Source organism: Daphnia magna, linkage group LG2 (genome assembly GCF_020631705.1).
Source record: "Daphnia magna isolate NIES linkage group LG2, ASM2063170v1.1, whole genome shotgun sequence".
NCBI lineage: Eukaryota > Metazoa > Arthropoda > Branchiopoda > Diplostraca > Daphniidae > Daphnia > Daphnia magna.
The window spans coordinates 13,441,345-13,455,136 of NC_059183.1; the positions used below are offsets into that span (position 1 = coordinate 13,441,345).

Here is a 13,792-nt window from a genome sequence, read left to right on the forward strand (position 1 = left end):
AATCCCTAACAACTATGCCACATCTGATGAACCATGAATTTCGACTGCAGACGATCCACTAATAGCCATCTATTGAAGATATCTAGTTTTACTTGATTAATAAAGATGCAGCCAGCTGCAGGTCCCACTTGGTGTGGCGCGCTGGAATCAAAATTTTTGACGCGTTGGAAAGACAACCTAACCGCAAACGGAATAGAAAAACTCATATACACGGCCTTTGAAGTCCGTTGCTAGGCGACGCAGGAATCCTGGCCTTCAAAAGTAAGTTCGCGGCCTGATTTCCTCTAGTTTTCGTGATTCTTTGTCACGACATCTACCGCCAAAAAAATCATATCCGAAACTTGGGTCAGCCGTCTATATTGCTCGGCAATCTCTCACCGTTTAGCCTAAAATAACAGGAACACGACAAACGATTGTTCCATTATCTGCTCTACAACACAATACCAATGTCCACGTCCTAACCTGGAAGGTGGTAAAACATCCTTTGCAAAAATAACGCCATCTATCGGGAGAAATCTTAGAAAAAATGTGGGTTCGGTCGACACGAAAGACCTGTAGTATGACATGCAGTTTCGCAAGAATCCTTATCGGGAAATTTCAAATCAATGCTCTTTGTTACTAGGGGCCCTCACTCCGTTCAGGAAGTTCCCGATAGGGTCCGGCCTGGTCGCCAATTCGCCACAGAATCTCGGAAACCGTTTGCTCTTCCTGCAAAACTGACGGCTGAGGATCCGAGTAATCAAGAAAAGCAAGTTAGTTATATCGATGGGCGTACAGTTTGTTTAATCCATCTATTGGTATTCTTCATGGTTTAACCAACAAGTATCATCAATCAATCCCGCTGAAAAGTGAAGAACACCTAGTTTTTAAGAATAAAGATTGAGTGCTACTGCTAAACACCACCTGCCAGTTCCAAGCACAGATTCATTGGGCAAAGCAAACGAAAGAGTCCATCCTTGAAACCGTCAAGTGACGCTTCCCTTTGCAGTACCTTTTTCGCTTACCAAAGACGTCGGAGCTGTTCTTCACTTTTAGAAGCCTACGTACCCTTTCCTACAGTCTTACTTTATGGTACCAATCTGAATAAATCTTACCCATTTGCGAACATATACCACATTTTCTGAATGTTCAATTTCAGTAAATGGCATAACGCTTCGAATGGCCTTACGCTTGTTTTTGGGCGACATCCGAACGTTCCAAAAGAACTAGATTAACAATTGGGCGAAAAAGGGTAATTCTACAAGGGAGAGCAACAACAACCCACCTGGCTGCACATTAACAATACGTAATCTGTTCAACGAAAAACAAATGCACCCATTATTTCCAACTAGTGTGCATGTATATTTTAGGAATAGTCAACAAGTCATCACGTGAACTCCTCTTAAAAAACGAGTTTATGAAGCGTGCGGAGATCATCCTATGGATCGTGCGGAGATCATTTGTCTAAGCAACGATCGTAAATCAAATAATTCCCACTTCGTTGTCCCGGGTGGTTTCGCTGTCCGGTCATACAAGACCCTGGAAATTCCTGGAACAGTTAAGACGGCTTCAACCATCTTGTCTTCAACCTAACAAGCGGTATCCATGTTTACAGCAAGATCAGTTTTTAAAATGTACCACTATTTACGTACCTCTTGGGGCAGATAGGTATCAGGAATTGTGGGAAGTCCAGTCACAAAATCCTGTGAAAGGAATGGTCGGACAACGACTGATCGCTGGCATTATGGAATGCGTTGACTTGAATCGCGATAAAAGTGAAAGGGCTAGCTTCTTATTGCAACCCGAATCCCACAATATTTTATTAGCCAAATAAAATCCGCTTACCTCAAAGACCTCTTACTTCATCTTCATGGAAGTCTTTTGGGGAAAAAATGCGAAAAGATTAAAGATCTTAATGGTGCGCGAAGAAGCCATAAATCCGGTCTCAAAGTACCTGTAATATTTTCATATGTGATGACATTAAATAATAGGCAATAATACATGCAAAAAAGAGAAGGTTGATACCTTGTTCGAGAAGTATATTATCCCAAGTTAGATTTAAATCGTTAGCCGTTGTATCTGCCACTTTGACAAACGTATCGCGAGTAATTCGACGTTTTTCTTACGGATTGACAGTCCGACATAAAGACAAAGTTTGGCGACCATGCACGTCGATGGAAAAACCGTAGAAAGTCAGATTTGCTTTAACAAACTAAAACCATTTGAAACCTCAAATCTGATCGCTGGTAAGAAGAAGAAATGAGAAGCCACTGCCTGTATAAAAAAAATTAAATAATAATTTAAAAAATAATAATAGAACAAGAATTATTAACCATAGAATTTGTGATGTTACAGGACGACTTATCAATGAATCTCGAATCAAATTTTGGCCAAAAATAAAACTGAACCATCCAGAAAAGTATCTCAAATTACCCGAAGAATAACCCCGAGTTGCTGTAAACTAGTGACGACCTGCTCGGATTCGTCTTTACGCAGGAAACCGTTATCGATGTAGATGCCCTGCACTCTCGACGGGTTATAACCTGTAGAAGTGCTTCATGGAAAAGGGCAGCACAAACGGCGAAATCGACTTCACCGCTTACCAGCATGAGCATGCTCTTAACACGTCCGACCATACTCCGGATGTAAACGATACACTGCTGCTCGCATTTCTCCAACGTGAAACCTCCTTGCAATCTGAAGATGTCGAACAAGAAGTTGTGCAACATTTTTCGTCCTGTAATTTTACACCAGCCATTAAGATCATTGTTTCCCATTCAATGGACAGGAAACCAACCGTTTTCACTCAAATCATGGAAATTGACTTCGTAAAGACGGCGTTCAGAATCAGCGATAGCGGAAATAATATGACACAAAGATGATGCGACGCAACGCAACTCTTCTGCAACCTTGTCTACACTGTCTGTCACCATGGATCAGTAATACCTTTTGCCGAGTCTCTAAGCCTTTAAACAATGGGCACTCCGTTTTTACTTGGATCTCGAATTGCCCATCGCAAACATCTTTTCTCTCCGCCGTTCCACCTTAAAAAAAGAAAAAAAAAAAAAAGAAAAACAATAAACAAACATTTACTTTCTAATTATTTTTTGACTTAATTGTTTTTTCTGACACGGTAAATACTGCTGTGAAATAATTTGAATAATAAAAATTTGATTAAATAGAATAGAGGCAATTCACATCGCGGTTTCGCGTGTCAATTGTTTCGATGTCCGCCATTTTCTCTGGTTGTTTATATCATGTTTTGCGTTGTCTGTATTGGCTGAAAGTGTTATTTCCCAATACAAAGTGGATTTTGTGAATCAGTGTTTAATTTTTTTTTTCAATTTTTTTTTGTAGTTAATTGCTACGTATCTTAGTTAGTATGTGTAGCAATTTCTGTTTCCAGATCACATTTTTTTTTTTGTTTTTTTAAAAATTTTTTTTTTGTAGGGCTGTCAGAAAATAAACGTAAGTATGCAGCAAAACTATTAATAGTAGGTTGTGATTGCCCCTATACAATTCACGAAGAGTATTGGTGCAATGGACTTAGCATCGCAGGAAAAAATGCCACTGTTAACCAATCTTGATTTGGTAAATTACCTGCTATGTTCCAAGTCTCCATACACGCATGAAGATTTAAAGGCTTACAAGGGCCTTGAGACCTACAAGAGATTTATCGATGGGGGAATTGGATCATTTTGTGCAATCAGTCTTTTAAACAAAAATTTGTTGATGAAAGCGAAGGTTATTACTCTTCATTTGTTTATTTGTAACATTACTATAACATATAACTTTTTGTTGTCATAACGTATGAATAAATTATACTTCATAATTTGTATTACCTCTTGAACATTTAAAATTACTCTTCTTGACTCTCTATCCATGGCTGACTTAGCGTTAACATACACTTTGTCAAGATTCAGGGATGGGGCCCAGTCTGGGTGTGTTTCTCTCTTTAGTGTACTAAAAAGGTTTTCCTGTGTGATTTCAAATAGAAGAATTAGATAGACACATTCACTATTAATAAATTTGTCGAGACTTACCTAGAACAAAATGTGCATTACAAACTCTAATGTTATTTGTTTTTGCAAACCGGGGCACAACAATATTGAAAACCCATGACAGCCCTACAGAAAAGATTTTTTTAAAAATACAAGAAATGTCATCTGGAAACAGAAATTGCCACACATACTAACCAAGATACGTAGCAATTAACTGACACAAAAAAAAAATTTTTAAAATTAAACACTGATTCACAAAATCCACTTTGTATTGGGAAATAACACTTTCAGCCAATACAAACAACGCAAAACATGACATAAACAACCAGAGAAAATGGCGGACATCGAAACAATTGACACGCGAAACCGCGATGTGAATTGCCTCTATTGGTTACCTAATGCCTTGTTGAGTAATTGCATGCATAACAAATTCCCGGCACTAAAAGAACGCAAGTAAAGATTGCTGGGTCGTAAAGTGGGGCATCCGCTGCGTTAACCGAGTTGGGCCTGTTCAAAAGTTATGTAAATAGATTTTTGGCTCAACCATTTCATAACTTGACCCTTAACATATACACTTTCATGTTTTCAAAAGTTAAGTGCAAAAATAGTAACGTTAAGCCAAAAAGCCAACTAAAAAATGTCTGATTTGTTTTTGGTTTCAATCTTTACCTCCTGAAATTATAATTGTTTTATAGTCTTGTTGAAGCAGAAGGACAGCTGGGGTTTCAAGGGCTAGTAAATCAGATTCCACACATTGTTCTATGACTCTGTGATAAATAACCTAAAATCTAAATTTTCTAATTAAATAAATTGTTTATATCATCTATTACCCATTGCTTTGTGGATGGGTGTCAGCCTAGGAAGCTGAAGATTTGGAATCAATCTCCACTTTTGAAAACAATTTATCTAAAGTAATAGGTCATGTGTTGTTTCATTTTACCAATTTACCATTTGTTTTACAAAACTAGTATTGAGAAACAAATGAAATCTTTGTGCAGTCCTATGTTTAATAACAGTTTAGGTAATATAAATATGTGTCGTAGATTTGCATCTGAAAGCCAAACATAAAGCAAAATGACTGTTGATAGGTCATTTCAAAATTGCTTACATGAAGCCGGCATTGTGCAGATCAGCACAATAAGCAGATTTTTTCAAAAGTCTATTTTTCACACTGTAGGACTGGGAGCTGCAGATAGGAACTGCACCTAAAGATATGAAAACATTGTCTGAAAGCAAATAAAAACTGAAAAAAATAACATGCAAATATACTGTACTGTACATTCAAATGACGTCTAGTGAAAAATTGTCCCTCAGGTAGGTACGAAAAATTGCAAACAACAGTATATTAACCAGTAGCCAAAAGAATGTTTAAAACGGAACGCACTGATTTATTATCCCCCCGCTGAACACGTCTCGATTCTGGAATCACTAACAAGTAACAACTAGACAATATCCAGTGTTTCCAGTCCTCCAGTGTTCGTTTTCCCAACTCCATCTCGTTCAGGTACCTGAACTCTACCAGGCAAAGTACGACAGACAGTCCTAGTAGAGTTCAGGCCCCTCTACCACAAGCTAGGCGTTGCCGTCATTGGTGCAACCATGTTGCCAACATGGTCCCTCCCCTATCTACCAGTACTGCCGCTGCCGAACGGTCGGGGCAGGTCGGGGCCTTTATTTGTTTTGTTTACTTATGTTAATTGTTTTGTTGTTGTTTTTTTATTAGTGCAATACAATGCCTTTAACCCTTATGATTTTTTTAAAACTCTTTAGATGGCTTAACGGTATGCTTTCATTTAAACTAATGTTAATTGTCAATTGACACCAACGGGGTGTAACCGGTTCCACAACCCGATTAAATTATTTTCAATGGTTTTTGCACCCGTTTCGTGTATTACATTGTATTTTCCTATTTTTATTGATTTCCCTTCACTTGCTCACACTTTTTCGAGTTTGGGCGAGGCCTTGTCGTTTACATTGGATATTTTAAACGGAAGGGAACCGCTTGATAAGTACCTACCCGAGTTATAACCGATCGGTCATTTTTCAGGTAGGTAGGTCGGTGCAGTTTAACGTGTATCGGGTATTCCCCTTGTCCCAGTATACGAAATTAAAATAGCTTCTATCAGTAAAAACATTAGTCTAAAATAATTAATTTTTACATAAATGGATAGCCCTTATCATGGGGTATCCATTTCTGTAAAATTTTGGCTTAAAAAGTCCTTACTTAAGTAGTAAAACCGATTGGATATATTTTGTCGGTGTGGTTTGATGGGGTCGTAAAATTAAATTAATTACAATCAGTAAACTATAAATTTTAAATTTAAATAAATAGCATGGGTGGATAGCTCTTGATAAGATCTACCCATTTGTGCAAAATTATTGCTTTAAAAATAGTTATTCAATTAGTAAACCGATTCACCATTTTGTGTGTAGGTCGGTGCGGTTCGAAGGGGAATCGGGTAATCCCCATCTCCCTGAAATGCATAAAATTAAAATAATTTTTTGACAAACTATAAGTCCAAAACAAATAAATTTTACAGAAATGTATAGCCCTTATCAAGAACTATCTATTTCTGTAAAATTTAGGTAAAAATATTTAGAGACAACAAATACTGGGTCGAGGGCTCGGCCCCGCGGCGATCGGGTAGGTAGTTTTGATTTTCGGTGCTGATCTGACAGATCGCAGATCGTCCATTTTCTTACCCATGGGTAAACAGATCCAAACCGGTTCCAAACAAAAAAAGGACCCAGATCCTAGAACCAGTTCCTGGACCCGGTTCTACGACCCGGTTCTAAGAAAAAGTTAACAAACCCATTTACCCGGACTGTTTACCCGTTTACCCGGACATTTTACCCGACTTCTTTTAAACGCCATCTTAAAAAATGGCGGCAGATCTAACCGATCGCACCGAAGAACCGCACCGGAACCGATCTGTTTCTGGAGGACCCGAACTGATCTCAGCAGATAGATCATTTTTCGGGTAGATCGAATCGGTTTACCCGATCTCGGCCAATCGGGGCCGAGCCCTAGGTCGAGTACACCTATAGAGCGCAAAAACTCCAAAAACATCTTGTGTATCGAATTTACCACACTAGAACAGACACTATGGTAAAAATTACCATTAACATTTCCATCATTATAAATTACCATTAACATTCCATCCTATTTCCTGACATTTTTATTTTTCACATTTCAGGCTTACAGTCTCTCCAATAAATCAAATAAATTACCACACAGGATATGAGATATAGCTGTCTTGCTATTTCACTAGTCTAAAGCAATTTCAACCATTTTAATGTTCCCTTGATTTGTTGCTAGGTGGCCGAGGCGTGCCTCGGCAAGATTTGAAGTAGACGAATTTGGCGTGGTTTTTGACGAAACAAATGATCTGTTGTCGTTATCCAAACGATAAGAAAGCGGAAGTGGGTCTTCCGACGAATCTTCACTCGATTGCTCTCTTGAGGCTGACAGTAAAGGGACGTAACATCTGAAAAACAGATAGTAGGCTAACTCTATGATACCGATGAAGCTCAAGCCTAAGCCAAGGCTAAGAATACCACCAACAGCAGCTGTGAAAATAAATCATCATGATAAATTATCTCCATTATATCAATTACATTCTCAAATGACCAAGGCATCTTTACCAATAAAGTTCTCTATGCCGTAGTAGACTTGTGTCTTGTATAGGAAACTTGTCTTCTCCTTGTAATAAACATGAAGAGTTGCTACATTTGACCTAAATGTAGAAAAACAAAGTATTTCCATTATATGATAAATCTGTGATCTACAAATGATGAGTTCATTGGATTGTGGTTCCACTGGTTCTGTTGCCAGACTATATCTGTGAATGCTAATTTTTCTTTTCAAGAAATATAAAGGTCACATTTACTTGAAGTACTGGAAATCCGGTTTGTGATGTAGTTTTTCAGTCAAACGACTAAAGGTGCGAGATGAATTAAATCCGCGTCCTGGAAAGCTGGCTTGGGAAATTTCCGGTTCGTACCACTGGTCGTTGCATTGGGGCAAACAACCACAAGTGTGAATTCCATTTCGACGCAATTCCTCTTTCAAGATAAAAATTTTCCAATCAATACTGATGCAAAGTTATACGGTACGGAGTGTTTACCATAAATCTCGGAGATGCAGGAATATTTCCCCAGATCGCACAACGGCATTGAAGGGTCAGCTTGATAGTGTAAGCAAAAGCAAGGAGATGGTTAAATGCATTCACCAGATGTCGCCAAATAGGTATGAGATAATTATCCGTTGTTAACATTTCCCATTTTCAATTTACAGTGAAACGAACCAAGAAATATTTCTAAAAGTTATCTAGATCAATACAACCTCGAAAGAAGTAAGGCCTGCAGTGGCAAAGCTCTTGCATCTTTCGCGAAGTGCACTCGGCAATGCAGGATGATTGACTGTATCGGACGACGTATTCTAGTCGTATTTCTCCGTCAACGACACATCGTCGTCTGTGTGGCGAAACTGTGTATACCGCCTCATTGGTGATTATGGACGAAATACCTTTAAGGCCAACAAAACTAGCAAGAACATTGTAAATTATAGTGTTTTAAGTAAAAATGCGAACACTTGTGTATACGTTTCGGTGCCCGGGCTTAGCACAAAACCTCGGTCAGCAACATCCGGAAAATGTTCGCCAGGTTGAACGAGTATCTAACACAGCAGTATGATTGAGAAATGGGTCAGGCCTATTGTTTTGAAAAGAGTTACCTTGAATCCATCGTATTTTCCGTTGGTGACGCTTGAATCATTCACATTAGCATCCAATACTAAAGTGAGTCCCATTCGGTATCCATTTCCATCAATTTGCAATGGCTCATGATTTCTGTCGAGATTGCATACATCGGAAATTACGTTGAAGCTATTGTTGCTGTATTTATGAAGCCAGAAATGTGTTTTTTACTTGGACTGAATCCCCAGTTCTTCATCACTGTAATAAGCTCCATTAAAAGTGCAACAGATGCCATCGTCAGTTGGACGGATGGATAAATAATCGTTGCATTTATCAGGGACCCCTTGCCAGATGCAATCCAAGACGAAATCACGACAGTTTGGAGCAGTCTGTAAGTAAGTAAACCAATTTTGAACTAAAAAATAGTTGTTTAACTCCTTTGTTTAACCTTGTGGAACAATTTTTACCTTTTTGAGCAGCTCAAACAATTCGATCGCTGTTATGTTTTCCGATTTGTAGAAGTCACTCAATTGTTCGAGATCGTGCTCGTGTTTGATTGCACGGTCCAGTTTCGTCATGTACCTTAACGTCTTGTGAATGGTGCTGTAAGAAACGTTGTTGTACCTTACAAGAAAAGAAAAGAATTTGGGACGTTTCTTTGATATGGTATTCACACTGTTATGCCATACCTTGGATCAGAGAGTGCTAAACGTAGCCGTTTGTCTGATACTTTGTTGACACTGCAGACAGTGACAGCGGGAAATGGATTGTCGTTCAGTGGGAACCGAGGCGAATCCAACGACGTGAAAACAGGTGAGCTCTCGTACTTGAGCCACATTTTCCAACAGAAAAACGATGAGAACAAGATACCAACCAAACAGACGAGAAGCCACATGATTCTATTTGTGCAAAAGGATTCGAGTCGTTTGGTAAATTGAATCAACATCCGGTGTATAGGAGATGTCCAAGTAAAATACTAACCGTTCAAACCAAGACACTCCGTCTTGCGTGATAAGCTTGAGTCCGGGAATCGACGAATTGTTGGAGAAGTGTTTGAAAAAACGTCCGCTAATACGGTAACGTGCTTTACTACGAGTGTCCGATTCATCCGGGAATTCCATCATCATCATCTTCTTCGGCTGGCTTGTGACTGTGAACTGAAAATATTTAAAAGCAGCGGACATTTAAGGGTTACAGATCTGTCGCCCTTTTGTGCCATTTCTTTCTTGTGCAGTGTTTCTGACTCTTTCCTGTTTGTTTGTTTTTTTTTATTTGTTTTTGTTTTCTAAACTACAGATCCATAAACAAGTTTTAAACGAGCCCTGGAAAATTAGAAGAAAAAAAGTAGTACCATCTGAGTCAGCATGTCAGTGTCGTTATTCCGCTGTAAGTAGATTGCTTTTGGTTTATAACCCTTGTTTGAATAATCTATCTAGTATAATATTCATTTAGATAGGTTTTTAGTTTTCTACGTTTCTGAACTTCAAAGAATTTTGGTAATTTCCCTTTTTCTTCCAGAAACTTGTGTTAGTTTTGTTCGGGTAACAGTTTCCATATTCGGTTCCCGGAATAATGTTTTTCTCGACCATTAAATAACAAGGTCATTCGACTAATAGCACCTGTTGTATTACTTTACTAATGAAACAGTTATACGATAGTGGACTGTTATGTGACCTCGTAAGACGGACGTGGGTGCGAATCAAGTTTTTTTTAGCAGGACCGTTCTTCACAGTTTTCATGTAACTTGTCTTAGTAGTTAGTTAGTATTCCAGTTAAAATACTCAACTGTGTCTTTTTGGTAACCTTAATGCGCAGGATACGAAAACCTTTGATGTTTGTAACGGGTTCTATAAAAATAATTCCTCGGTTCGGTATTGAAAAAAAAACCATGTCTGCACGCTTGATGTTGTTATCGGCCGTTATTATGCTACCCACAACGACAGTGAACAGATGAATTCCTTGTTCCACGAATAGATCCCTTCATCCATCCAATTTCTGCACTTACTACCTTGCTTCCGACGTGTAACACTCATCCTCCTGGACTGTTCCAGCTTCACTTGAACCGTCGCTTGGGTCTGGCCAGCCTTCCATTTCCACCTGTATGGAATTGTCTTACACTTCACTTCTTCGCAGCATTCCGGGTTGATCATTTTCAGAACAAATTCTATTCTCTACAGCTACACTCTCATGCTTTAAAGGTACTCGAAGTGCACCGAAGCTCGGTGCGAAATGCGTCACCACTCGAATTCGAGTGATAATAGCTCGAAGCTCGAGTGATAGCTGTTCGAATACCCATACTCGAACCGTTCAAATAGGTAATTAAGCGTTCCCCGATAAAAGATCTGTAACTTCCGAGTATTGAACTCGGGTCTCCCGCATTCCAGTCGGACATTCTTCCGATGGACCATTCTAGATACATTATTAGAGAAACTTACACATGTAAAATGATCTTTTGTGATTGGGACTTAGAAATATTTCGTAAAATGAAAATTTTTGCATAGTTCGGTAATTATACTTTTGCAGTTGGGATTTCAAAATTTTTTGAGACTGTAAATTTTCCCTTACTACGAATTACTAAGAGTTTTTTGCAGCACGCTAGTTTTATTATCACACAATCTTATATATTTATAAATTACTTTTGGGGTTGGGACTTAAAAAAAAATTTCCAATTTAAAATTTTTCATAGTTTGGTATTCATACTTTTGCAGTTTGGACTTATAAATTTTTCGAGATTGAAAGTTTTCCATTATTATAATTATAAATGAAGTTTTTCGCAACGAACTTCGAGTACGTTTAACTGTTCGAGTGACCTACTCGAAATCTCGAGTAAGTTCAAGGCTAGTTCTGCGTACTCGAAGAGGTAATCGAAGGGCTTCGGTGCGCCAGGGTACCCGAACTCGGGAATGGAACTCGAAGGTCGGTATGGGGTAATTGGGGTATACAACCCTTTGAGTACGCTAATGGTAATCGAAGGCATACTCGAAGAGACCCTACCCGGTCTTCGAGTACCCAAAAAGAATGAGAGTGTACTCAACTATACCGTTAGTTGAGAAGAACTGCGTGGAACAGTAAACTTTAGCTTTTTAAGAACTACGTGGAACAGTGACCCGACACGGGGAACTTTAGCTTTTATTAAGAACTTCCTGGAACAGTGAACTATAGCTGATATTCGTATTCGGACGAGGAGAACGTCAGCTATTTTGGGAAAAGGAACCAAAGAACAGTATAATTGTTTTAATTAATTTTTGCATTCTTTTTCTCCCTTCCAAGGCAACCATAACCATAAATCACGTCACACACATTACAAAGGCTTTTTCGCCATAACACTCGGTGAACCAGACTTTTCAAGGACAGACATTTGAGTTGGGCGGGTGCCATATGCTCCCCTATGATAATTTTTGAAAAGAAAGAAGTACATTATGGCTTGTATGCCCGTACCCCACGAATATGCCTTAGGATAATCACAGTCAATGAAAAGTAATTGTATGCTATGCAAGCCGAGCAAAACGAACTGAACCATTTGAAAAACGGTGAGGTATTTCTTCCACCACAGGTATTTTTGGACGCTCGGTCCCATCGCTGCCATCATATAGTAAAAGTACATGACAGTGTGTACCAGGGTGTTGCACGTCGGGTAGAAACTTTAAACGGAAACTGAATTAGCATTCATTTCTAAATGCAATTCTTGAATCAGAGTTTACCTGCTATGTCCACCGGGAATATAGCGGAAGCCAAGCCATACGGAAAGCGGTGTAAAAGTGTGGTGAAAAACGTGAAGAAAAGTGATCTGATTTTCCTTTTTACGCAAGATAAAGAACAGCGTATCAAGGAAGTCAATCAACTTTGAGATGTAAAGGCAATAGCTCATTAACACCAGTCGAAGGGCATCCTTGTTTTCCGAGTAATCCATCGGTTGGCAGATGATGCTATAGCCGTTGAACCACGTCAATCGGCAAATTTCGCAGAACAACCAACCGTTGAGCACGATTTGAAATGCGTTGTAAGCAATCATTACATTTTGCAAATTGAAAAGGTTTCCGGCTCTCCATGAACTTGGGACCCCAGACTTTGACCATGAAAAGGTAGGCGAAACAAAGAAGCACTGGAGTCATTGGCGAATCTGCCAGGGGCTATCCATCCGTTCTTAAATCTGTCGAACAAATGTTAAATTCATTTGGTGCCAAACGTGTAAACTTCAAATTTTGACAAGTCAACAAAATGAACAGCTTCGTACCTCTCAGTTCCCATATTTTGCCGCTTTCTTTAATAACGTATTGGACAATAGAACCCATCCTGACACGATTTATAGACTTGGAACTCTACTGAAACTAAGTGTGTTGTGTTTGGGGGCGTGGCAATGTAGTCTCTGTGCAAGAGAGGATGGTCATGTGTCCTTTTTAACATCTCGGTTTCCTGGAATGGACTGTTCTCGAATGTTCTGTGGGCATCATTTCATCTCATTTCCATAAAAGAAGAAAATTTCTGTATTTATGTGGATACCGTATAGCTTTTTTGGTTCCGTTTTATGTTTATTTTTAGCCTACGTGACTACGTCTTTGACGGATATTATATATTTATCACCACAAGGACAAGCCAACCTAAACAATACTTTCTAAATTTCTCTGACCAAAAAGTTTTTGGGGTTTTCCGCTCTTTTCCCGGTTTAATTTAATCGGTATGTGGATAAACGGAATTTGCATTTATATGTGTATGAATGCGTAACATATGACCTATCTATGTAGACTATACATGAAATCTGTGTAGACCTAGCCACATACGTAGGTCGTCCATGACCGTTGTAGACATCTGTATAACCGATAGGCCGGTGGAAGACCATTAAGCTTATTGGCCGCAGAAGCACATTCACTTTAAGTTTTTGAATTGCGCAGGGCAGGTGCTGCGAAAGAACCGAGACACTTGCGCAATTTCTAGATAATCTAATGGTCTCACAGGAATGAATGGATCGGAGAAGTGAATGCTGGACAGGATCACTAACAGAGATTGCCCAAAACAAAAGCTCTTATATCCACATCGTGGTTTGAAGTGCTATAAACAGTGATGCTAAATGAAGTTAAAGAAATAATGCTACGCCCATGGAGCCGAATCGCTTTATAG

At 39.0% G+C, this 13,792-nt stretch overlaps 1 protein-coding gene, 4 long non-coding RNA genes and 1 pseudogene across 9 annotated transcripts; 3 read left to right on the forward strand and 3 right to left on the reverse strand.

Moving 5' to 3' along the window:
• Positions 1-368: 368 nt before the first annotated feature.
• On the forward strand, positions 369-1,467 carry LOC116916838. Its single transcript, XR_004390864.2, has 3 exons — positions 369-1,071; positions 1,139-1,285; positions 1,350-1,467. It is a non-coding gene; the product is annotated as an uncharacterized LOC116916838 (long non-coding RNA).
• On the reverse strand, positions 777-5,567 carry LOC123470099. 5 transcript variants are annotated; one of them, XR_006643610.1, is made up of 11 exons: positions 5,260-5,566; positions 4,811-5,185; positions 4,650-4,747; positions 4,376-4,487; positions 2,777-3,023; positions 2,583-2,716; positions 2,413-2,522; positions 2,005-2,253; positions 1,825-1,933; positions 1,632-1,737; positions 777-1,568 (listed from the first exon to the last, which is right to left on the reverse strand). It is a non-coding gene; the product is annotated as an uncharacterized LOC123470099 (long non-coding RNA). The 5 variants fall into 5 exon arrangements; XR_006643608.1 differs by having other exon boundaries at positions 2,413-2,716; positions 4,811-5,031; positions 5,089-5,185; positions 5,260-5,565; XR_006643607.1 differs by having other exon boundaries at positions 2,413-2,716; positions 4,811-4,844; positions 5,089-5,185; positions 5,260-5,563.
• A 1,445-nt stretch (positions 5,568-7,012) lies between these two features.
• LOC116916852 lies at positions 7,013-7,709 on the forward strand. Its single transcript, XR_004390878.2, has 2 exons — positions 7,013-7,089; positions 7,178-7,709. It is a non-coding gene; the product is annotated as an uncharacterized LOC116916852 (long non-coding RNA).
• On the reverse strand, positions 7,142-9,861 carry LOC116916684 (pickpocket protein 28). Its single transcript, XM_032921995.2, has 11 exons — positions 9,659-9,861; positions 9,367-9,576; positions 9,145-9,301; positions 8,909-9,066; positions 8,716-8,830; positions 8,585-8,658; positions 8,326-8,525; positions 8,108-8,167; positions 7,871-8,045; positions 7,626-7,717; positions 7,142-7,550 (listed from the first exon to the last, which is right to left on the reverse strand). Exons 1-11 carry the CDS (start codon positions 9,859-9,861, stop codon positions 7,249-7,251), a joined length of 1,746 nt encoding a protein of 581 aa, XP_032777886.2. The 3' UTR covers positions 7,142-7,248.
• LOC123470100 lies at positions 8,940-10,290 on the forward strand. Its single transcript, XR_006643611.1, has 3 exons — positions 8,940-9,072; positions 9,157-9,343; positions 9,424-10,290. It is a non-coding gene; the product is annotated as an uncharacterized LOC123470100 (long non-coding RNA).
• A 1,501-nt stretch (positions 10,291-11,791) lies between these two features.
• On the reverse strand, positions 11,792-13,701 carry LOC116934447 (annotated as a pseudogene).
• Between the last annotated feature and the right edge of the window lie 91 nt (positions 13,702-13,792).